Source organism: Pempheris klunzingeri, chromosome 5 (assembly GCF_042242105.1).
Source record: "Pempheris klunzingeri isolate RE-2024b chromosome 5, fPemKlu1.hap1, whole genome shotgun sequence".
Taxonomy (NCBI): Eukaryota; Metazoa; Chordata; class Actinopteri; order Acropomatiformes; family Pempheridae; genus Pempheris; species Pempheris klunzingeri.
In genome coordinates this window covers 5868232-5892650 of record NC_092016.1, presented here as the reverse complement: position 1 = coordinate 5892650, position 24419 = coordinate 5868232, and the positions used below count along the sequence as shown (strand labels likewise).

The following is a 24419-nucleotide window of genomic DNA, read 5'->3' as shown; positions in this document are numbered from 1 at the left end:
ATCTCAGAGCCGCGGAGCTCCGGTCTGGACGCGGGCCAAGCCTGTCTGGTGTCAAACCAGCCTGAACAGATACTCTCAGACATCTCATTTCTTCACCTCATTCCTGAGACGGGACTCTGCCCACCCCTTGTGTAAAGCAATTTAAACCTGATAGCTCATCATCGCCACTGAAAATATTTGCTGGACTATCACACAGTCGCGCTTTACTTTTTCCTCATAAGCGCTTTGCCACCGTGCAGAACCAGAGCCAGTCATGGCATTTACGCACAAACCTCCGTCCTCCGACTGTCCTGTGATGACTTATTTTTGACCCAGCTTGATTTGGGTTCTCACCAGATCTTCTCTAATGTTAAATATTTTTCTGTCATCCGTGGAAATGCTCCGTCCAGATCCATAAAGGACCAACGTTTGGTTAATATGAACTTATTGCCAAGTGGAATATGTTTTTATTTATCTGTAGCAATCTGCTGGATGACGGCCGAGGTCGACGCGTCCTGGTGGTAAGTACGGTGCATTTTTTTTAATTTTACATGTTGTTATTTAAATGTAAGAGCCCATGTGCAGAATGCATGTCTTATTAGACTGGTACGTTTAAGGCGGTGCGTAAAATGCGCTCCAAAAAGATTTAACATCGTTTAATTCGAAGATATACTGACAAAACTCTTCCATAACTACCTTTGTTCCGTTCTTTAATTAGACATCTTTCAGAGATAGAGTGACTGACTTCCCTCCATGGTCCCATATCTGTATTTTTGAAACAGTGAAGTTGGTTGAATATTTGGACAGATAAGTTTCCAGGATAAAGTCATTCGATATCATTTAATTTCTTTGTATTTGCTGTCTTTCTCTTGAATCTGTAATGAATATTTGCAAAGGTCTTGTTTCCAAATTCCAAACGTCATACTGCCTGTGATACTGAGATGCTGTTTGGACAGCAAGTCCTTTTTTTTCTTGCTGCTCTGGTCTTTCTGTAATTGTTAAAGAAAGTCCCTGCAGCCTGCAAGTGTTCAAATTGGTTGCCAGACTGTCATCAACTTGTTCTGCATGTCCATGGACGTGTGGACTTTTTAGGAGTGATTTCAACATAGGTTTCTCAAGAAAACACCTTTTTGCCTCGTCATGTCACTGTTTTCCTCCAGTTTCATATTTTCTCAGAAGTGTCAAATGACCCTACAAAGCTTCAATGTGTTTTCTAGACTGCAACTTACTGGAAGTACAGGCATATATCAACTTATTTGTTCACAGACTACGCTCAAGATTTCTGTCTTTCTATGATTAAAAAGTTTTCCCAGTTCTTCACAAGTGTTTGGCTTTGTATCTGTCTGCTCCCCCACCCTGCAGGTACATGGGCACCCTGGGCTCCCAGGTGATGTGCGACAACATCCCTGGTCTGGTGAACAAGCAGCGCCAGCTGTGCCGCCAGCACCCAAAAGTCATGCAGGCCATCGGGGCTGGGATGAAGGACTGGATCTCAGAGTGCCAGCACCAGTTCCGCAACCACCGCTGGAACTGCAACACCACGGCCAGGGACCACAACCTGTTTGGACGCCTGCTGCTACGCAGTGAGTGGAGCGAATGATCCAGGAGGGGATGCTTATCGTACTTGAGCCTAGAGAGTAAAATTTTAAACTAGCTGAGGTTCTAAAAATTATTATCCTGGAAAATGTGGGATAGCAGTAGCACGAGTTCACAATATGGCCAAGTGCAATATCCAAATCAGAGGAGCTGAAATTGTTCGATAAAGGTAAAATGTGTCACTACATAACAATATGAATGAAGTATCGTGGTGCTACAGCTTACAAATAATATTCTTCAAACATAAGTAAGGGACAAAAGTCACCTTTTTTTGTGAAAATGACATGCAGGAATTACCGTTCCCCACTAAAATCGTGACTCATCGCAATCGCAGTATATGTCACAGCCCTAGACAGCAGGGAGGGACTTTCCTTAACATAGAGGATCTGACGTCAAGCCTTCATGTCCAGCAAGCGTCCTGCCTGCTGAAGTGCCCTTGAGCCTCTCTCAGCTCCAGGACTGCTGCTCTGTAGTTGACCTCTGATCCCTCAGTGCGACGGGCAAGAGAAAAACGCTTAACAGGTTTGGAGTTTTAAGGGATTAGTAAATAGAGAATCACATCATTCAGGGCTAAATTTCCCTGGAAGCTGTTAGTTTTGTTACTTGGACCAAATAATATCACATCCATCTTAAATACCAGCTTACCTTTGTCACCATGAATGATGTCTTTAGAAATCAGATGAAAGTTGCATTAGATTAAAGCCAGTAAATTGTCAATTATTATCTCCCTGTAGTCATATTGTTGGAAAATTTCACTTTGAGATATCATGGTTTTATTGTTGTCACCTCTAAATGTCTGATAAGTTGAATTTTATTAAATCTGAACCTATATTTCAGAATTTAGCTGCAGGAAAACACATCAGTACTTAAGTAGTCCTGTGATCATTACAGCTATATTGCTTGTCCATGTTGATCTCCCCTGCAGTAAATGATATAAGATGCAGGGATGAGGTACAGAAAGTGTGTCTAAAGCTTCTTATTCGTGATATGATGACCTCAGGGGCTGTCAGGTGCCTTAAACACCGCACGCCTAAGAATAGAAAGTTAGTAACTAGATTGCCTGCAACAGTATACAGTACGCTGGGTTGTGTTTCAGGTCATTGTGCGCTGCTGGGACCTTTGGAATTGAATCCCTGCGTGATCATGTGTGTTACCACACACCAATCTGTTTTCAGCGACAAACATGTCTGACCATATGCTTTAACTTAATGCTGACAAATCGAAACAATTGGTTGGCTTTCAAAGTGTTGGGTAGATTTACTGCGACGCTGAGGCTTTCTGGGAAATAGATAGTTCCCTTGCAGATACGTTCTTTTTTCCACAGAGGTTGGATCGCATTCCACACCCAGTCTCACTTTACAATTGTACATTTATCACGTCGGTGCAGCCGACTGGTTTCTCCGTCTGTTCCTGTGTTGGGGGCTAACATGTTACTCACTGCTTAGTATCGCAATATTATCAGATTTAGTTTGTCACAAGATTAATCAGTTATCAAAACTGTTGCCTGTTAATTCTGTTAAGTAATTAGAAATCTGTGTATACTGTGTAAATACCATAATAACATTTAGAGGTTCCAGCCTCTCAGATATAAAGACTTTCTGCTTGCAGGTTTATACAAGTTATTGTTTGAGTATCAGTGATATTAATAACCAGTAAAAAAAAAAAAAGTTTAAGAAAGTATGAGATGATGATCCAGTTTCATCATAACGATGTTTATGTTAGCTCCACTTTAGCTACTGTCTCAGTTAGCTAATTACTCTCCACTCAGCTTGTTGAGATGAGAAATGGTAGAAATTTGGACTTTTTCTAAATAAAAGTAATCCCACCACTTTCAAGATCCACGTCGGCTCATTAGCACTGTTTATCTTTTCTGATCAGTTGCAGAAGAAGCGACTTGATTTATTGAGCTTTTAAAGACACAGACAGGTCCCGTTTTTGGGGGGTGGATGGAGGGTTAGAGTAAAATAAATGACTCCTCACAGGCAGTTATTAGTTAGTGCGATTAGCAGCATCAAAGATTGAAATGATTAACAAGTAATAACTATGCAATAAGCAGCCTGCTGCTGCCTTTGACAGATGTGAACTCTGGACAGAAGCATCCTGTCAAATTAAACGTGTCAATGTGCGTCTCAGCAGCTAAAATCAGTCTATCTGCTGCGAGGACGTGTTATAGCAAGTCATAATCTTTTTTTTATTGCCGCTGGAGTATCATCAGGACCCGGCGGCCTGATGTTCCTCTCCCATGCCCTGAGATTTAACCCACAAGGCGGATCCTTCGACTTAGTCCGTTTCATGTCGGGGCCTCTAATCAGCCGTGTGGTATTCGGACCTCCCAGCCGGGCCCCGGCCGTGTCACACAACATTATCACGGCACATCGAGGCCCCGTCAGAAGCTCCTTATTGTCAATGTCAGCGGGCTAATTTCAAACAATTACACAGGAGTTTTCCCTCTCTGGTGTCGTGTTCTCTCAGCGTTCTCCTCATTAACCTTGTTAGGCACGCTCAACTTAGCTCCTGGACTCACACACACACACACACACACACACACACACACACACACACACACACACACACACACACACACACACACACACACACACACACACACACACACACACACACACACACACTCTGAGATCACTGTAAGAATGTGTGTGTTTGCCAAGACCTGGTGCCACTTTAAGTTTTTTTTAATACTAGCATCAATAAGATACCTTTTCTTGATACCTGACTTTGAAAACACCCCTAAGTTCTCAGATGTTATGTTTTAATTTGATTTTAATCTGAACTCAGACTGTGTACAAAAAGTGGTCCAAAATGGTCCAACAGTGGCAAACTATGTGATCAGAGACTCAGATAAGTAAATATAGTACTTTATCAATTTGAATATTAAATCTAACCTTAAAAAGGTTCAAACTTCTTTTTGAAATAAAGTTTTTGTAGATTTTCTCTTTTGGTTTAACATTATGTTCTGAACCTGTGACTTTTTGTAAAGCATTTTTTCATGAGGATGGAGGTTTAGTGTCGGGGGGGGGGGGGGATACAATGAGGTCATGGTTCTTCAGTCAAAAATGAACTAATGAACTAAAACTATGTGAAAGCTTTGTTATTTTATATATATCAATCTACAAAATAAGCCATGATAAAATTATTGTGCTCCATAATAATCGTAGTTTATCAAAACAAAGTACATCAGTTTGGATATTATTAACCTTTCTTAAAATAATGTAATTGATGGGGACTTGATACTTAATGACAAATATAGTTTTTGTGTCTTTGCTGAAATCAGTACTGACCTTTACCTTTCTTTGACAAAGATTCAGTTCCAGAGTCTTCTTAGAAGGTCAACTTTAAAAAATACAAATGAAGTTTTCCCCTGATAACATTCTTCGGTTATTTTGGCCCTGATTTTTTTCTGCAGGTGATCCTTTCAGGTCTTGCATCTTTACAGGCTCCACTACATAGTTTGGCCCGTCTGTGGTCTGACAGGCAAAACCCTGGGCAACAATTCACCTAAGAAATACACCCAAAGAGACTCCTGGATCGTAAGAGGACAGCTGGGAGACATTTCGTTTGTTCTGACAGTTCGGAGCAATTTATGAATAAAAGCATTTATCACTAATAGAAATCAGCAGTCGTTGGGTACATCTCTTCTCTTAAAATGTCAAACATCCACTTTCGTTGCAGTCACTGTTTGTGCCTTCACGTGTCATAGTTTTGTAGCAGAGGTTAGAGACAAACACACACACTCACACACACCCTCTCCCTGCCTCAGCCTTTGATCTCTCTCAAATCTCTCATCAGTTACATGTGGAGAAGGATAAGGGCTTTCTATCAGGGCATTGCTGGTAAACGTTAGCTGTTTATCCATCTTGGAGGTAGATGAAGCGCTTTTCAAGTCATGCCTCGAATGAAATAAAAGCTTATAGCAGATAACAAACCCGGGTCATACAGGTAGCAGCAGTGGCCAAACATTTGAAGGATCTCTCCGTTTGCCATGGCTCAATTTTCAGCCAACCTGTAATGGGAAACGCCAGATCCAAGACCAAGACGAGATAAAACTGTTACGTTTGATTTGCAATCTCACATCAGTGGAGTTGACTGATGTTGAGAAGCGTACCAGTAACTGTCCTGATTGTTGTTGTTGGGTTTCTGAAATCCTGAACTCGTAGTTTTCAGTATTTGGGCAAAGAATTTGGTAACTGACCTTTGTGTGTAGCTCTGTATTTCTTTAACCATGGTTCTATGGATGTTTGAGGGTCTAACACTTTAGTCCCCAACAAATAGAAATACCTCAACAACCAATGGTTGGATTCTCATGAAATTTGCTTTGGGTATCCATGACTTTGGTGACCCCATGACTCTTCTCTAGCACCAGCATTAGGGTGAAATGTGTGTGTGAAATGTTTCAACAACATTTTAGTGTATCAAATACTTGCTGGTTTATGACTGAATACCTACTAAACTAATGATATTCTCATCAGCCTCAGTTGCTCTTTCTGTTTAGTGCTAATTAGCAAATGTTAGCACACTATTACACTGAGCTTTGAAAGGTCTTAATCTTTGAAATCAGCATGTGTGATCGTTGTGTCATTTTAATGGTCAGCATTCCTTTTCTTAAACACCTTGATTGCAATTGTCTCATGATGGACTTTGACTTGCCCCGAAGGTCTTAAAACTTGACCTAACCCCTGTTTTAGTGGTTTTGGACCCAACAGACTCAAAAACAGCTGTGATGAATAGTGTGATTTGATATTTCTAATAGCTGTAGTAGGTAGGTACTGGCCTTTTTGAATACGTTTCTCCCAGTTTGGGAGAGTTTGGGAAACGCAATGAAAACATGATTTCCAACTGTCTTCTGTGCTTGACATGAAGAGTCACCACAGGTGTGTGCTTCCTTATTCACAACATTACACCCTCTCCCCTCAGGCAGCCGCGAGGTGGCCTTCATGTACGCCATCTCCTCGGCCGGTGTGGTTTACACGTTGGCACGAGCCTGCAGCCAAGGCGAGCTGGACTCCTGCTCCTGCGATCCCACTAAGAAGGGCTCGTCCCGGGACGCCAAGGGCTCTTTTGACTGGGGCGGCTGCAGTGACCACGTGGAGCACGCCATGCGCTTCAGCCAGGCCTTTGTGGACGCCAAGGAGAGGAAGGAGAGGGACGCCCGGGCGCTCATGAACTTGCACAATAACCGAGCCGGCAGGAAGGTGAGGAGTCACGGATCAATTCAACACCTGTAGGAATTAGTGAAAGGGTTCAATTGACCAAAACGTGGTTTGGTTTTAAAAACGGTGCAAGCAGCTGTTGGACTGCAGTTTATCAGCCACTTAGGACAAAAAAAATGTTTCTACAAATCTGATCTATTCAAGAATGTACAAATGTTTACAGGAAACAGGACATTTTTTTTTATTTTGCCAGAAACCAAAGGAAATCAAAAGCATTTTCGCTGCGTGTGATGTTCAGATGTTTGATCTTTGGTTCTGCATGTTTGGCTTTCAGGAAGGAAAAAGGGGAGACATCCTTTAATGTCACTGACAATAACATATATACAAAACGTTCTCCAATACGTATACTAGAACCTTGCTAGAACCCCATATGTTCATTTTAAGTCCTCAAATACAACATAAAACTGCAATCTACATTCCTACAACACATTTTATTACAAAATGAGAAAATTGTGATACACTACTACACAAAGCATAATTAACGCTGTTAACCAAACTGGGAGATGACAGATATATCTGTACATCTGTAAATGTGCAATATGTAAATCTGTGACGTGAAATCCAGGAGAAACATTAAAAAATCGAATATTTGGAAGTAAAATGTTCAAATTTAAAGTTTGATTTTTGTTGTAGTTATTGATTAGTGATTGAGTTGTATTATTGTTGAAAACCAACCTTTGAACAAAACCTAAGCTACTATATTGATTGTTTAGTTAATTGTATTACACATTATACAGTAATGGCAGCTGCTGTTGTGCCTCAAACTATTTTACGTCACAGTTCATCATAACCACAGTGTAATAAATGCTGTGACAGTTTCCATCTCACACACGATCTTCTCTGAGACTTACTTCCTGTTCTCTCCCTCTCTCCCTGTCAGGCAGTGAAGCGCTTCATGACTCTGGAGTGTAAATGTCATGGCGTCAGCGGGTCATGCAGCGTTCGGACCTGCTGGCTGGCCATGGCTGACTTCAGACGCACTGGCGACCACCTTCGCAAGAGATATAACGGCGCCGTGCAGGTGGCCGTTAACCAGTACGGCACTGGGTTCACTGCCGCGCACACACACTTCAAACGACCCAGCAAGAATGACCTGGTGTACCTGGAGGACTCGCCAGACTACTGCATACGGGACCACGAGTCAGGTAAATACCCTCCAACCTTTCTGTACCGCAGAATCTGACAGCCGCTGTGCTAACTAAATGAATCAGATTACACTTTTAAGAATAGATATATTCAACTTTCCAGTGAGCATTGATTTTGTGATCAACTCCAAAAAATGTTGCCCAGTTTAAACTTCTGACATTTAAATGGCTTTTGTTCTCTTAGTAAAACTCTGAGATTAAAAAAGTTGAAAAGGCATTATTCTCACGTTTCCACATGAACCAAACTCAAGGAGTAAAATCCCCAAAATTCAACTGAACCACTTCAGCAAACATGGTTGGTGTGAACATGCCCTCAAAGGAGGACGGGCGTGAACAGATTTGTCACGATGGTTATCAAATGCTTCATCCCAAATGTTTGAGCACCATTGGTTGTCGCTCCTGGACGTCAGAGAGTAGAAATTCTGAACTTTTCGACGTCATAGTGCTGACAGACAATTGAGTCTTGAACATTGAATTGCAGCTTTTCACGTCTCCAGTCTGTAAACAGATACTTGGAGGACTTCATCTTCAAACTATTTCAATTAAGAATATTTATTCCAGTGTACTTGCGGAGGCAGGGGGCTCATCTTGTCCTGATATTGTCACTGCAACAGTCTGTGTCCTGTGGCTACTTTTAAAAAGTAACCTGAAGTTGATCACTTTTTTTTTGTGTGTGACAGTAGTGCGGCTGTGAATGTGTCAAAATTCCACCTGCTGTTCAACAACTGGATTGTAATTGTTTGGTCCTTTCTGATGCAGTGACTCCTTGTATTTATAAAATGATTAAACCAAGATGGGTAGAAGTGATTCTGCAGCTCCGGTGTCACCTGGCAAACTCCCCCTGCCCTTCACTTCTTCTTACGGTACCTCAGGAGCGAAAATGAGTACAAACATTTGTACTTTTGCAACCGCAACCCGAGGTTTCACTCGTAATGCAGTTTATATCAGGCCAGTAGAGTGTCAGTGCTGTACTATGTGTATCTCAGTGAGCGAAATCTGTGTTAATGTTTGTGAGGTTTGGAACAGGATGGTGAGAAGGAAAATGTTTGTGTATGAAAACTGTGAGATAGAAAGGTGTGTGTGTGTGTGTGTGTGTGTGTGTGTGTGTTCGAGAGGAGGTGGATGCCTGTCAGGCAGCAGATGATCCGTGGCGATCGGGTGTCGACCAGTTTAAGACCCATTACACACTTCTGTAGGCTGAAACCTTAGAACCCCACAGATCACTATAAATCACCACCGCTGGAAACACACACACACACACACACACACACACACCCCTGAGGGCACGATTGGCCTGCAAAGAGAGGCATATTTTGGGGGCAGGTTGGATCATACAACACACACATACACGCACTAGAGGAGTTTACAGTGTGTTTTGTGTCGTGTGACGCCTTTTTTCTTCCTTCTCAAGTGGACACTTACACTTCAGCCCACCAGCAGAACAGCCTCATCCAAAAATAGTGTTATTTTCCTTTCAAAGTCTACCAAGGAATCAGTCAAAAGTGCGGGTTGATAAGAGTCTTTACACGCAAACCTTATTTTTCCCTCTGTGAGATATTTTGATTTGCACTTTGTTGTGTGATTGAGCTGCAAATCTTTGCATCTAGGTTATATTCCTCGCTCAAGGACACTTCGGTGTCAAAGGAAACGTTGGATGTTGTAGAGGATCAAACCTGGAAATCATCTGTCATGGGACAGTGTCGTGTATTCTGTATGCAGCACAAGTTATCAGGCGCAGTCATGGTCTTTTAGCTGCTAAGAGAGTTTTATGACCTGAAAGAAGCATGAAGAATTTTCAGAAGCATGGTTTTAATTTAGAGGCTGAGACTGTTTCGTGTTTGGAGATGAACACGCCAAAAGAGCAAAGTCTAGTCTTTGAGCACGGAAGTTCATTCCTGATCTTTGGGAGCGTTCAAAAAGTGAGCCAGAAAAAAAACAGTGGAGCTGAAATTCAAAATCATTTAGTAGATTGACAGAAAATGAATCAGTGGCTATATTGATTGATTATTATTACATGCATTCCCTAGTTCCAGCTTTTTTAATTGAGATGATTTGCTGCTTTTATTTGTTGTATTTCATAAACCATGGATATAAAATGGTATTTGAGTTTTAAATTGCCCTGAAAAAAACACTGTAATGGGCATTTGTCTCTGTTCTCATCTCTGTCTCCCATCTTTTTATATATATATATTTATAAAAAAGTCTTTATAGACCAATTGATTAATAGTTTTAAGCAAATAATCATCAGCTGCCTCTCTACTACTGACTGTCTGAACATGGTCCTTACTGGGTTTCCTAAATCCTACTGAAATAGTAGTAACCTCCTAATGGATCTCTGGAGGTCTTAGGGCCCCCTTTGGTGAACAAGTAGAGGCTTCACAGCAGACATGAAGGCTTTATGTACTGTGTACATGTAAGCAGGGTGAGGTCACACACACACACACACACACACACACACACACACACACACACACACACACACACACACACACACACACACACACACACACACACACACACACACACACACACACACACAGCGTTCGCCCTGGGCCTCTCATGAGAACTTAACTGGCTCCCTCTCTAAAGACCAACCCCTCTGGGACACACACACACACACACACACACACAGACGAGCATGTAAACTCACCCTCAATCATGACCCGTACTGTACACTGAGTCACCCTCTCGCTCTCTTGGACACACTCACACAAACATGAACGCTCAGCCGTGAAGCGCAATCATTCTTAAAACACACACCTAGAGTTATTCGCGCTCCTTTCTCACATCAAACACACACTGATAAACCTCTCAAAGACATGCAAACTCGCCCTCAATCATCCTCAAACACACAGGCTGAATCCATTCTCAGACAGATGGACACACACACACACACAGGCTCAGAGCCCACAGAGATAGTGAGACGGCCCCTCTGTGCCTCTTTAAAGTGTGAAATCAATTTCCCTCGGCCCCGGCGAGGCTCAGGTGCTAAACTCATCTCTCGGCGCCCCCTCATCTTAATTCAATAAGCAGACGCAGGGAGAGCGAGGGCTGTGAGGAAGACTCTGGCCGTGATGTCATCCCTAGCAGGGCAGCATACCGCGGATGACGGGCGGGCGTGCTGCCAGAGAGGGGCGGGACTTTGGGTCATGCCCAGACATATTACCTGGCGAGGGAATGGAGCAGAGACGGTGTACTCGCAGAGCGAAGCAGAATGTAAACATGAGCAAATTCCAGAACAATGTTCGAGATGGTACTTGAAGCCAGCGCATAATTTTTTCTCAACCTTTATTTATACAGGAGAAGTGAGCTGAACACACACATGTTCTTCTTCAGTAACACTTGTGCTTCACAGTGAGACAGTAACAGTCAGTCACACCTGCACAGAGCAGCCGCAGTCTTCTGCCGTTAAACAGCCTCGACATCATCACTAAACTAGAGAGGACTGCAGATTTAGAGATGCCTCTTTGGGTTTAAAAGTCTTCAGCTATTCTTTTTTTTAATGACTTTTTAACTCATTTTATAATCAGTGAAATATCAAAATAGTGGTAATTTACTCATCACGTCGTCTTATTCAACGTCTTCAAATGTCGTCTTTTGTCCACCAACAGTCCAGAATCTAAATTTATATCAGTCTCTTTTTTTTTTAAATCTCATAATCTCAGAAGCTGGAATCAGCAAATGTTTGGTGATTTTTCTTGACGGATGACTGAAACAATCAATTATCAAATCTGTTGTTTATGTTAGTCTGAGTTGTCTTTGGGGTTCAGGACGCTGATGTCCTCGCTCGAGTCCGGCTGGCGACCATGTTGCATCCCCATCTCTGTCTCGCCTGGTTTTCTGTCGGCTCTGCACCGCCGCATAAAGGCGTAAAACGACTTCATGTTATGTTGACCATCTAATCATGCACACAGTTAATCCCAGCAGCATAAACCTGTTCATATCATTTGTGTTTGGACGAACTTTGGATTGGATTTACTGTTTAGCCATTTTAAAAACGTTGTTATCCTTGACAGGCCTAAACAAACGTCATTAATATTGTTTTATGTTATGTTAATCTGTGCACATGAATTATTAATGTGACAAAACAATTTAATAATTCAAGAGCAGAAATGAGTTTTTTCCTCTCCATGGCGCACGCCGGACTCACTAATGTTATTTACATAATTGTTTTTGTGCTTTGACAAATCAGCACTTGCCTGCAAAGTGTGCTCACCCATCATAACAGTGACACGTTCTAAAGGGCAGAGCGTGAGCTCATTATTACAGTTCACCACTGTGGAGCTGCAGAGGACGACGTCAGCATCAGTAGCTTATAATAATGAGTCACTGGGGATGAGCACCTTTCTGTGATTTGTTGTAGCCGTCATGACGGAATAATTGTGTCTTTAACTCGACATAACAAGGTTTGTTTTCTTATGGTGAAATAATAATTATCTGGAAATCTCACGACATAATAACCCAAACTCTTTTGTCACGATCGCTGAATAAAAATGAGGTTCTGATGTGGTGATGATCTGAAGTATGATCAGCAGACATTATCAGCTGGTCGCTCTGTTGCTCTTATTTACTATCGGCAGATAAAATCACTGAAAAAGCCCCTGAAACATCCCTGCAGAGGGCAGATGGTGTGTCAGCTCGTTGTCTCCGCTCGGGATCTGGCTGAGTTTCGTTCAGATCAATACAAATCTGATAATCATTAGCTATGATCACTGTAGGCTTCCTTAGATTTATTCTAAACTCAGGCGTAGCTGTTCCCCCTGTACAGACGCACACCTGAAAACATGGACATGGTACATGGAGGCGTGTTTGTGGAGATGGAAAAGTGTGTGTTGGCGGCTGGAGGCGAGATTCAGGCCAAAGTGTGTGTGTGTGTGTGTGTGTGTGTGTGTGTGTGTGTGTGTGTGTGTGTGTGTGTGTGTGTGTGTGTGTGTGTGTGTGTGTGTGTGTGTGTGTGTGTGTGTGTGTACACAATGAGTGTGGCTAGTCTGAGGAGATAGTGTGTGTGTGTGAGCGATGGATGTCTCCTGTAAAATGAACAGCTGATGAAGAGTGGGAGTGCAGGCTGACGGCTCCTATCATCAATCTCTCATCTCTCCTTCGTCCAGCGTTCATCATCTTACTCACCCTCTTCGTCTCATCTTCAGTGCACTGCCAGCGTTGTGCGCCGCTCCCACCGGCTCCCGATGCCCAATGAAACTATTCCGATTGGCTGCGTTGTGGCCAACGTACTGCCAAGTCCCATCGTCATTCCACACTGGAGCCACTGTGTGAAAGGGGCACTCATCGGCGGAGTATTTCTTTAAGACGCCCTAAATCCTGAGTAATTTCCCAGGATGCACCTCACCTTTTTAGCCTGGAATAATTGTCAGTGTAGGTGTCAAACTGTTCCACCAGTAAATCTCATTCTGGAAGGAAAATACCGAAATGTGTTTTTGCGTTTAGGGAGTAACTCTAATGTTTGTTCAGTGGAAATTAACTCCAAGTTATCTTACATCTACCTTTAGTCACTGCAATATGTTTACGAAGAAGCACAAACGTTCATCAGGAAAGTGAACATCATTTCTCATTGGTTTCTTTTCACCGAGTAACCTGTTTTTTTTTTTTTGTTAAATATCAGGAACATCTGTATGGAAAACATCTGTGTTGAACAGGGAGTCCTGTCATGTGCAATACTTCTAAAAACTGGATCCACAATTTAGTTCAATCCAACATCACCACACTTCAAATGTTGTCACTAACATTTCTTTTTATGTTTGTTTAAATTATCTTTCTTATAACAGGCTTTAATTTAATGCTGTAATAACTGTTCAAATACTTTTTGGGGATAAATAAGGACTTTAATTGAACTGATATAAGTCTTTAAATGTTCAGCAGAGTCTGAATTAATCAGCAGTTACCAATGAGGGCGGTACCTGGATGATATCCGTGCTGGCAGCTGTGACACCAGTTGTCTGAACTTTTTAAAAATGCAAACTAAAAATCAGCTTTACAGCTTGAGATGCCCCACAGGTTTGATTTTTAGCATCTGAGCAGGTCGTAGGTGTTGAAAGGAGCCTGGAACCCCGAGATACTTTTGCACATGTGCAGCTGAAAAAGCAATCATGCAGTTTTTGTTTTTAACAAAGAGAATACGAGAAACAGATGTGTTGTGTCGCATTTTTCTTATATTTCCACCTAATTTTTCAAAAAAAAAAAGCTGCACCACAGATCAGATGATGTCAGTGATTGTAGATAAAGTCTTATAAATGCAAAGTAAGTAATGTGGATCACATTTCCTCTAAAAGCCTTTATCTCCCTCCCTCCTCAGGGTCGATGGGGACGGGAGGGCGCGTCTGTAACCGGACGTCTCGCAGCGTGGACGGCTGTGAGGTGATGTGCTGTGGTCGAGGCTACGACACGTCGCGGGTCAGCCGGACCACCAAGTGCGAGTGCAAGTTCCACTGGTGCTGCGCCGTGCACTGCCGCGACTGCCACCAGCAGGTCGACGTGCACACCTGCAAGGGCCAGACGTGACCTGACCGCCACCGGACACTACTGACCGTTCACGCCAAACCAGCAGCCTCACTCACCGCCATGTAAAAACCACCGCTTCTGTCAACCGAGCTGTAAGTGAAAAGGATGTTCTGAGCCCTGCACTTCCCTAAAGATCACCTGTCAGTCAAACAGCAGGCAGTCTGCTCTCTGCTCTGTCGCTGCTCGTGCTGTTTATTCCCTAAAACGAGAAGGCGAAACACTTCTGCCTGCTAGCTGCTTTTAAAGAGCTCCACGTGATTAGAGCACAAAACGGAAAAGCTTTCATTATGTTGCACGTTAAACGACTAACAGTAGTAAAGCTGTACATTTCTTTTCAAAATGTATCAAACAACACAGACTAGTTCTTATCGCAACCGCTTTCTACAGAGAAAGCAGATTTTCAAAGGCTCACTGGCTTAATCAGAGTTTTAAGAAGTTCCCTCCAGGCACCAAACCCACTTTCACACTTTCAACAGAGATGATCAAGTTTAAATGTTTGAGGTTAACTAGAGAAACATTAAAGGTCACTGAGAATATACCTTCAGTTATATAATCTACTGTAGTGCTGTCAAATCTGTCTCACCAGGGAGAACAATTTAATGCGAGCCAGTCGTTGACGACAGATTTTGTTCTGACGACTTGTTTAGCTTCAGATTTTTCCTAGTGGCACCTTTCTTTCTTTCTTTTTTGTTTTAAATGAACTTATAGAAACACAACAGTCAAATCAGAGCCAGAGTCTTTCCCTCCTGCATGTTTTCAATTTTACGGTTCATTCTGAAATCCTCATCAAGGGAACATAAATTAGCTTTTGACATGTCACGAGTTCGTCGTCTTCCAACATGGCGGTGTATCACCTAAGACCTCTGGTAATTACTCTCCACACACTCGGTGAGCGTAGACACCCCACCCCCCTCAAAAAAAAACAAACCTCTTTGGATCTACACGAATAATGATGGCGCGAGACAAGTTTGTAGCTAAAAGTGTTTGGTCTTTACTGTCTGCTGGTTTGAGGCTGTTTAGCACTGAGTGGTGAGTCAGTGAGTGTGATTACATCCACAGTAATAGTACAATAATCCAGATTTCACAGCTGTTCTATTCAACATCTTGTTCAGGAGACATTCATTCAGTCAATTTCAGATTTTAAAATGATTGACTCATGTGAGCTGAAAGCAGACTGAAGAAATCTGTGGATATAATCATTTAAAAAAAAAAAAAAAAATTCAGCAAATTTGTCAAAATATGCTCTTCTCACAGACACTCTTCTCATTTCCAGACACTGACTTCAAACTCACGAACATTTGTAGCCACTGTTCAGTCATCAGTTATAGCTGCTGCAGTTTTAACACTTGTTTCACCTTTCAGCGCTCATTTTTTTTTTATATAGCTTCACAGTTGTTTGTGTGTGTTAGTTTCACATTTAACACGCTAAGTAGATACTCCAGAGATAAAATTCTAGCAGCCATTACTACACCTGCAGCTGTTCAGGTTTTCGTACCTGAAGGTGGCGTCGGACCAGAACTGCAGACCTGACATTTCAGCTCTGGAGTGGCTTTGATCCACATGTCCTCTAACCTGCAGCTTCTTAAAGCCTCTAAATGACTTAACACAGTTAGGATGTATTTCAGGGAATACCTGGGACCTTCCATTTCCAGCATTACATTTTGGGAAGAGCCCAGTCTGATTTAAAAAAAAAAAAAAAAAAAGCTCTAAGATAATACTATGTATGTAAACACACTCAAATATTCCACTATTTTTAAACCTGAACTGTATTTGTACAGATTTTTGGTTGCACATTACTGGTGATTCAAACATTTCAGTTTTCGAATTGGTCCAATGGCTGTAATGTAATTATTTTGGGCATCTGCACCAGTCAAAATAGATTCACTAAAATGCTTGTTTTGCCACTGACAGGCTCAGATTGTTATTCAAAGTGCTGTAGATAGTAAACATGTCACCTACACAAACTAACTGACTGATCGAGGCAACAGTAGCTCAGCCACTCCCGTTTTCTGTGAGCTAAAATCAGTGTTTTTGTCAATGGAGTCTGGTGGCTCTGAACCATAAAACTGCAGCTCAGGTTTAACAGGAAGGATCCTTCACACAGGTCTGTCTCTGTAGGGAACCTTTCCATAACCTTATCGGACACTTTGAACAACAAGCTGAGCCTGTTAGTGGCAAAAACAAACACTTCTAGCGGACATACTGAGACATTATGAAACATGGTCGCAGTCCGATCGTGGCTGCTGGCTGAGACAATCTACTGGACCAGTTCATCAAAAATATGTACAAATAGGGCCCTTGTTTAAAAGCACCGTAGTTAATCTTTAATTGCAGCATCCAAATCCAGCACACAAGTCCCTCTTTAGGTGTTAATTAGTTAGACAGACTGCAGCCTGAACAACCAGTTTAAAACTCGTGGACTACGCAGTGAATAAAGTGAAATTAAAACGCTCTTCACCATCACAACCTGCCGTTCTGTCATCCACAGATGTAAATCTTCCATTGTTTCGTCTGGGATTTCACTGTATTTATTTACTCTGCAGCCTGTAAAATTGTCTGAGGTACATTTGTGAAGCCTCGTCTGAAGAGATCACTGATCCTGAGTCTGTAACTAACTGGTACGTTACCAGAGATTAAAAAAAAAAAATCAAACTTGTACAACTGCACTCCCCAGAATAAACGCCTCAGTACATTAAACACAAAAAGTCTTAATTTGTTTTGCTTCCATTGACACTGTCGGCACCACACAGTTAAACCAGACCGCCTTTGATTGTTTGTCGATGTAAATATGTGGTTGTGTAAATTAAAATCAGATGTATATGTGTATGGAATCATTATCTGTAACCCATTTATTTATCCAAGTAACACACCTCACTTCCTGCTTCCTGTTAACCGTTTCCAGTCCGGACGTCTGTCAGAGCTTCAGCGGTGTTTGTTTTTCCTGACTGATGTGTTAAAGGAAAATTCTGCTTTGTTACAACTTTGGGTTTGTTTAAATAATCATTCTTATTAGTAATAATAACACCTTAATCACTGAGTTAATTGCTGCCATCAGGGATCGTGGTCACTCTGCTAAAAAGATGTTTGACGGGTCAAAAAGTCCAAAAACACAACAAGCTTGATCACTTGGATTTTCCGTCCCCATGATGTTTTCTCAGCAATTAAATCTGTGAGGAAAATGTTATTACCCCTTTAAATGACCAATCAAGTGTTTTTAGTTTTAGCTCTGCAAATCGCGTATACTTAAAGGGTAGTTCCTGTATTTTTAAACCTCTAGGCTCTATTTTTACATATTTTTGGTACCAAAAAAACCCCCACACCTTTTAGACAAAAGTACCTGGAGGGTTCAGGTAAAACTCTTCCACCTGTGGAGTAACATGTTAGTTTGTGAAAACACACACATCAGAAGATAAGAGCAGGATTCCACAGATAAACAATAAAACCTACCAGCTTGCGTTTTGCTGTTTCAACCAGCCGACCAGTACTTTAAACGCCCAGCAGCTCCAGACGGCGGCCGGCTGTATTCAGGCTTCACTCCGGCTGAGCGCTGCCCGTTCAACACGGAATCAAAATGGCGGGAAGAAGCTGGCTTTGCAGCAATACACAAAAAGTCCTTTATTGTATTTTTTTGTCTTCTCACTTTTTTTAATGATGGCAATTGATCACCTCTTTTTGTACAACAAAAGAACAGCTTTAAATGATTGAAAACCCAAAAAAATGCAAACATATCAAATAAAGTCAAAACCAACTCTGGATTCCATTGTTTTGCCTTTTTGTTTCATGCCTCCTCCCGTCGTCCTCGTCTGTCCTCAGTTTGGTTTGAACTCGGTAATCTTGGCACAAAGGTGTGTCAGTCCAGTCCAATGCAGCGTTCTGGGTTTCAGTTCAGCTGTTTCTGTGTGGATGGAGGTCGGCTCCCGCTCCTGGGTCTGATTCTGGTTCGGTCCGGTCGGTCGGGGTCAGATGCGGGTCAGTTGGTGCCAGAGGCTGGACGGCAGGATGCTCTCCACCTTCTCCATGATGAAGTTCAGGGGAGCGAACAGCGTGCTGAGGAACTACAGGGAGATAGAGAACAACAGGGAGACATCAGCGGGAGGAGAAGGACTTCCAACGTCCCTCAGAAGTGTAAAACAACAGTACATAATGTGTCCATTTCTTAAAGTCCACTAGAGGATTATTACTTCTACAGACTAAAAAGCTATTTCTTACAAAAAACGTCCCGTCATCTTTTTTTCTTCTTCCCAAAAACAGATTTAAAGTTCAATGATTTAACAAACGATGGCGCACATTGTTTTCCAATTCTTTCCATTAAATCTACATTTCCTTTTTGTGCCCCCCTGTGAGTACAGAGCAGCTCGCCGTCGGGCCTCATGCTCAGGTTGGTGTTTTGGCAACAACTGGTAAAGTGGGAGGAGGGGATTTGGGGGGTTATAGGGGCTCCACCTGAGCATCGACGGGTCATGGAGGTTCCCACTTTGTCAGATGGCAGATAACAGCTGTGGTGGTGTTTGTGGGTGGAGAGAGGAGAGTCTATCTGTGCCTCCCTCCTCTCCACCTGCATGAGTCTGCCCGGTAGTCTGACGTCTGCCTCACCCGTCGTATCGCACATCTCTGCTCCAGCTTCAAAGAGCACTTCAAAGTGACGGTGTGTGATCCATGAGTTTAAAGTGTGTGGGCGGCGGAGAGAGGACCCTCCTTGGAGTCCAAAAAGTAGGACTCCACCACATCGGCGTCCGTTCTGACCTCATGAAGTGGAATAACACTTATGATCCACGTGTCTGTGCGGTCCGCTCGATGGACCTTTCTGCTTGTGCCACCTTCAGGCTACAGTGTCAGTGTTGGGTTCAGTACATCTCATAATGTAACGTGCAGATTTGCTCAAATCAAATACGCTGGTTTCACAGTTTCCCTAAAAATTCCCAACAGGAAGTCGACTCACTTTTAGTGCCACAGGGATGTTCTCTCTGATGAGCCCTAAAAGCTCCACGCAGTGTGCGGTACAGATTTAACATCTGAGGAAGGTCAGCACTGGTGTCAGATCATCTTAGCAGACACTCTGAGCCGAGATACTGGTGACGGTATCATAAGAGATGAAATCAGATTTCACCTTCACCAAAAAACACTATTTGATCCCTCTAAAGCCAGGGATATAAAATAAAGTACAATTTTTTCAAACAAAATCTAACTTAGGTCTGAGGCTGATGAGCATAATCGTGGCACACGATTACACACAGGTGTACTCACTGTCTGATTAAACCTGATTAAAAGCAGGTTAAAGTTGGCCAGACCTGTGCTGAAAACTACTTAAGTTCACCTCAGTCTGTGCCAATAGTAATAAAGGTGTAATTTGTCCTACCCTGGCAGGTCAGTGGGGTAGCTGTCAATCACACACTGTCCATACTTGCCCACACAGTCCTCAGTAGAGCTCTAATCAGCTAAAATAAGTTAAATCATCCATACGGCCAAGGATGTGCAGAGCCTTTTCAAAACCGTGCTCACAGTATAAATAGAAGTGCAGGGTTTACCTCAGGAAATGGTTTAGCTGTATTTTGCCTGAGAAACTTTTTGTAGATGATGAACTAAACAAACAGAAAACTAATTTTCTGTGTGAAATGGCTCTTTACATCTAAAGCATCACACTGACCAGCGCTCCATGTGCTTCACACGTTCTGCACTAATACAGAACAAGCGTCCACCTTAGCGTACCAGTGTGTGTTTGTGTGTTGTGCAGCGCTCCAGCTCTCAGCAGGTAGATGGTATCTGCTGATAGTGTCACATCTGGGTGGGGTGGGGGGGCTCACCCACATTCCAGGTGAGCAGCTCAGAGCTGCAGCATGCAGGGAGGGGCGGGTGAGGCAGCGCCCTCCGCTGGCTGCTGTGAATACAGCAGGAGGGCTGGAGGTGAGTGTGTGTGGCGCTGAGGCTGAGGGGGACATTTGACCCCGACAGGCTCTGTGGAAGTGAATCATGTAGCAGCTCTAAACTTTAATCAACACTCCTCTCTAGCAGGGCTGTCCCTTTGGTGTGAAGCCACAGTGGGAACACACGTGTCCACTGTTTGGAGCTGCTTGGCACAGTTAAAGCGAGCTTCACAAAGTTTGTGGCTGCAGGAGCCCATCAGCTCACCAACCTGAGAAATATTGGCGGGTTGCTTCTCTGGAGGTTGATTTAGCAGAAGCTCTTAAAAGCACTGCGACAGCAAATTAAACAAATCAGCTTCAAGGTTGTCGAACACACAAAACGTGAAGTTAAAAATGCAACATGTCACAAATGACCAAGAAATCATGAATATTCTGCAGCAAACATCCAGTTTCTGTACTTTTCTCCTCACATAAAACTCTCCAAGCAAGGGAAAACAAGTGTGTGTGTGTGTGTGTGTGTGTGTACTCACAGCTTTAGCAAACACTCCCATGAGTTCGGGGAACTGGTGTGTGAGCAGGGCCAGCATGGCGGTGAAGGAGCAGAGACCGGCTGTGAAGAGGATGAAGAAGGGCAGCTCCTTCTTCGGGTAGACTGACACCTCGTGAAACACTGCTTCCACGTGGGACAGACACACACACACACACACACACACACAAACACACACACGTGCAAACACAAACACAATGTTAGTTTTGAGGCAAATTTAAATCAAAAACATCTCAGAATCAGGTTGGTTTTTTTTAACCAATTATTTACGCAGCTTTTTTTTTTTTCCTGAAACTACTATAATTATTTACTCCCTGTTATCACATTACGACCTTAATTAGAGAAAACTGTCCAAAAAAAGGTTTAAATCTTCAAAATCTTGCTCAAATATGCTTCCTAAACTCATGGTGGACTGACCTCTGACCCCGTCATTGTTAACTCTGATGTTTGGAGGAGAGAGGCGCATCCAGATGATGTGTGGGTTGCCTTTCTACGGTTAAACAGCCACACAGGGAGGTATAATAATAAGAAAAATAAATAATTTTTTAAATGGTGGGGAGTGAACAATTAAAGGCTCCTCCTCTGCTGTGCTACAGGAAGACTGAGAAGGCGGCAGCGTGGTCATAAGCAAACAGGAGGCTGTCATACGGACGTGTCTGATCAGGTTACAGCGAACACACTGATCCACACAGTCGTACATGTAAGGGAAGCACGCTGGTCCAGGATCAGAGGAGGAACTCTGCAGCTGTTGCACATCAGCAATGTTCATGAGGCTGCTGTCAGTGAAGAAATAACTGAATTCTTCACATAAAATTGTGTGTTTTGGTGATGAGCAGCCACGTGATGTAACACACAGTATGTGTGTATACGTCCACCCAGCGACACACACCAGCACAGCGCTGTGTGCTGCTGCTGCTGCTGCTGCCGGTGGCCGGCAGCCAAATTAATCAAGCAAAGGTTTGTGTGTGAAGACAGACGAGCTGCTGAGCAGACAGCAGGACGACGCACACTCCACGTCAGCTCACAGTGGTGCACACACGCACACACACGCACACACACACACACTAGTGTTCAACGCTCTGTTCAGGAATTTGTCTCATCATCACAATTATTAATGACAAATTTAACCACTCAGGTTTTGTGCCAGGCTTTAAAATTTGCATAATTCTTCTAAATGAAAAGACCACATCTGCAGCGTCCTCATAAATAAGGACAAATAATCACACTTTTACCCCCAAAATGTTCGAATGAAACTCATCTCCATCGCCACCTTGTAGCTTCTACTACAAACAAACAAGTCTCCATTGACAAAAAAAAGACTCTGCTGCAACTACTAGTAATACTATTACTACTACTGTTTAAATTCATCTTATAGTCCTAAAATAAACTCAAACACACACAAATCATTTATTTGGTCTAAAATCCATACAGTTTTCCCCACTGTCTCAACTTTTAACCACACAGTCAGAAAATAAAACAGATAAAAGGAGGATTTCCAGTGTATTAACTCTTCGCTGTACTTGTTTCAAATGTAATTAACTTAATGTAACCATATTCTTTGCCTTCTGCTGTATAAACACACGTGTGCATGTGTAAGCGTGTGTGTTAGGGCGTCTCTTACTGGGTAGCAGCTCTCTGTCGGCCGTCTCTGTGCAGATGGGGTAGGGGTAGAACAGGTGACCCTTCTCCAGAGGATATGGGATCATTCTGAACGCTACAAACACACGAAAACACAAACAGGGAGAGTCGTGCTTTTAACAAAGGCCTGCAGACAGCGGATCTCTTCTTTAATAATTCACAGAGAATTCCCAGGTAGGCAGTCAAGACACTGAATCCATAGTAATTCTGTTTTGGGAATGAAAAGCCCTTTATGAAATGAGATGAGGCCAGTCCAGTGTGTGTGTGTGTGTGTGTGTGTGTGTGTGTGTGTGTGTGTACTCACTGCCCTCCCAGGTGCAGTGCAGCAGGTTGAGCGCCCCCTCTACCCTTTTCCAGTGCTGCAGGTGGAAGAAGGCGTAGGCGATGGCCTCGCTGTCTCCTCTCTTCAGGATGTGTTCTGGAGGAAGAATCAGACTCTTCATCTCCAGCAGGTACTGAGGAGGAGGAGAAGAGAGGGAGCAGAGAAAGATGACCGACAGGACACAGGACGGACGGCAGGCAATCTGAAATCTGACACAAATTGCGAATGAAATGTAGCCGAGTGTGGGAAAGAAGCCGCGTCTAAAAGGCCAGTAATTACAAACCGCAACCTGATTAAACCGGCAGTGTCTCCACTTCAGTCTGACTGGAGCTCTGATCTGTAAACTTTAACTCGTACATACATGAAACTGATGATGATGTCTGTCTAGTGACACTAGAATCTGAAAAAGGTACCGACAGACATTATCATGTCTTCTAACAGTTTTTCTCTAACAGCGTAGCTACTGTGGTAATGAGCATATTAAAGCTCGAGTTTTGTGCATCAATGCTGAATTCAGTCGAGAGAATCCCACTGCAGCCAAGAGGAGATTATTCCTCCCACCACAACACAGCCTTCACCACACGTCGGCATTATTATTCAGCTCGTCTCACGTCGCTGTATCGTCGGGCCGATACACAACACAACATTACATTACATAGTCCGTCCGCCACAGAGCACTGACAGGTTTAGGTTATAGCTACATGTCAACATTTTGTGACTGGTGAAGCTAAAACTTCTCAAATACTGATATCACGCGAACATATCGGCGCCTTCACTGTGCGGTAGCTGCGTTACACTGTTGGCATGTCATCGCAGGTGGGTAGAGTGTGTGTGTGTGTGTGTGTGTGTGAGTGTTCCTCGGAGTCTCACTTTTGGGACGTGAGGGTTGAACTCCACCGCTCTGTGGATGGCTTCTACTGCGTTCATCTCTGCTGTGCTCAGCCCTCGCCTGGATGCTGCCTCTGGAGAGAATCTGCACACAAGACTCTCATCAGTACTGTGACTTGTGATTGCACGTCTCTATATGATCAAAGTGATTCTGAAAATGACTCCTGCGGCGCAGAATGAAGCTGTATTAAGAACATCACATAAATCCTCAACATGTAACGGAGTGTTTCTCCAAAAAAAAGACTGAGGGTTTTAAGCACACTTGGCCTGACACACATGTGAGAGACAGAGGTTTGTATTAGTTTGTTACTAATAAATGGTTTGTGTGTTTCAGGGTGTACTTCTCATGCAGTCATATCTCTAATGGATATGACGGTGAACACAAAGGAGACATCGGTGGGCTTTACTCATTTTGAGACTAAGATGACCTTTAAAAACAAACAAAAAGGGACAAAATGATAGAAACAGTCTGTGTGTGCACACTTGTATGTTTAACTGGGTTCACGGCTGTGTTGTGTCTACAGTAATAAATAACACTGTACCTCCGGGTGACCAGACCATTCACTTCTCATAATAACACTGATCGACCCTCAAGGCAGCCCAGTGCCAAAGAGCAAAATCACTGCTACTACAACAACACGCTCAGCCCTATTCTCTCCTTCACTCTGAGCAGGCCCCCCCCCCGGCTCCTTTCAGCTCTAT

The 24419-nt window shown here is 43.0% G+C and overlaps 2 protein-coding genes across 5 annotated transcripts in view; one reads left to right on the top strand and one right to left on the bottom strand.

Annotated features, from left to right (window-relative positions):
- The first annotated feature begins 417 nt into the window (after nucleotides 1-417).
- On the top strand, nucleotides 418-14461 carry wnt2 (wingless-type MMTV integration site family member 2). The gene is made up of 5 exons (XM_070830114.1): nucleotides 418-500; nucleotides 1342-1562; nucleotides 6505-6782; nucleotides 7681-7945; nucleotides 14256-14461. Exons 1-5 carry the CDS (start codon nucleotides 418-420, stop codon nucleotides 14459-14461), a joined length of 1053 nt encoding a protein of 350 aa, XP_070686215.1.
- Nucleotides 14462-18061: 3600 nt separating this feature from the next.
- LOC139200880 (suppressor of tumorigenicity 7 protein homolog) overlaps nucleotides 18062-24419 on the bottom strand; it is a 46187-nt gene continuing 39829 nt past the window's right edge. For 3 of the 4 annotated variants that reach the window (XM_070830025.1, XM_070830028.1, XM_070830027.1), the window contains 5 exons: nucleotides 23700-23802; nucleotides 22812-22962; nucleotides 22491-22583; nucleotides 20853-20995; nucleotides 18062-18516 (listed from right to left, as the gene is read on the bottom strand). In XM_070830025.1, the coding sequence (XP_070686126.1) occupies nucleotides 18421-18516; nucleotides 20853-20995; nucleotides 22491-22583; nucleotides 22812-22962; nucleotides 23700-23802 (586 nt within the window). In that variant the 3' untranslated portion in view covers nucleotides 18062-18420. The remainder of the gene's footprint in view (nucleotides 18517-20852; nucleotides 20996-22490; nucleotides 22584-22811; nucleotides 22963-23699; nucleotides 23803-24419) is intronic. The other variant, XM_070830026.1, reaches the window with a different exon arrangement.

Coding starts and splice junctions, on each gene's coding strand:
- wnt2 (XM_070830114.1), top strand. CDS start 418: ATGAACTTATTGCCAAGTGGAATATGTTTTTATTTATCTGTAGCAATC. Junction 1,563..6,504: donor TGGACGCCTGCTGCTACGCA/GTGAGTGGAGCG, acceptor CTCTCCCCTCAG/GCAGCCGCGAGGTGGCCTTC. Junction 7,946..14,255: donor CATACGGGACCACGAGTCAG/GTAAATACCCTC, acceptor CTCCCTCCTCAG/GGTCGATGGGGACGGGAGGG.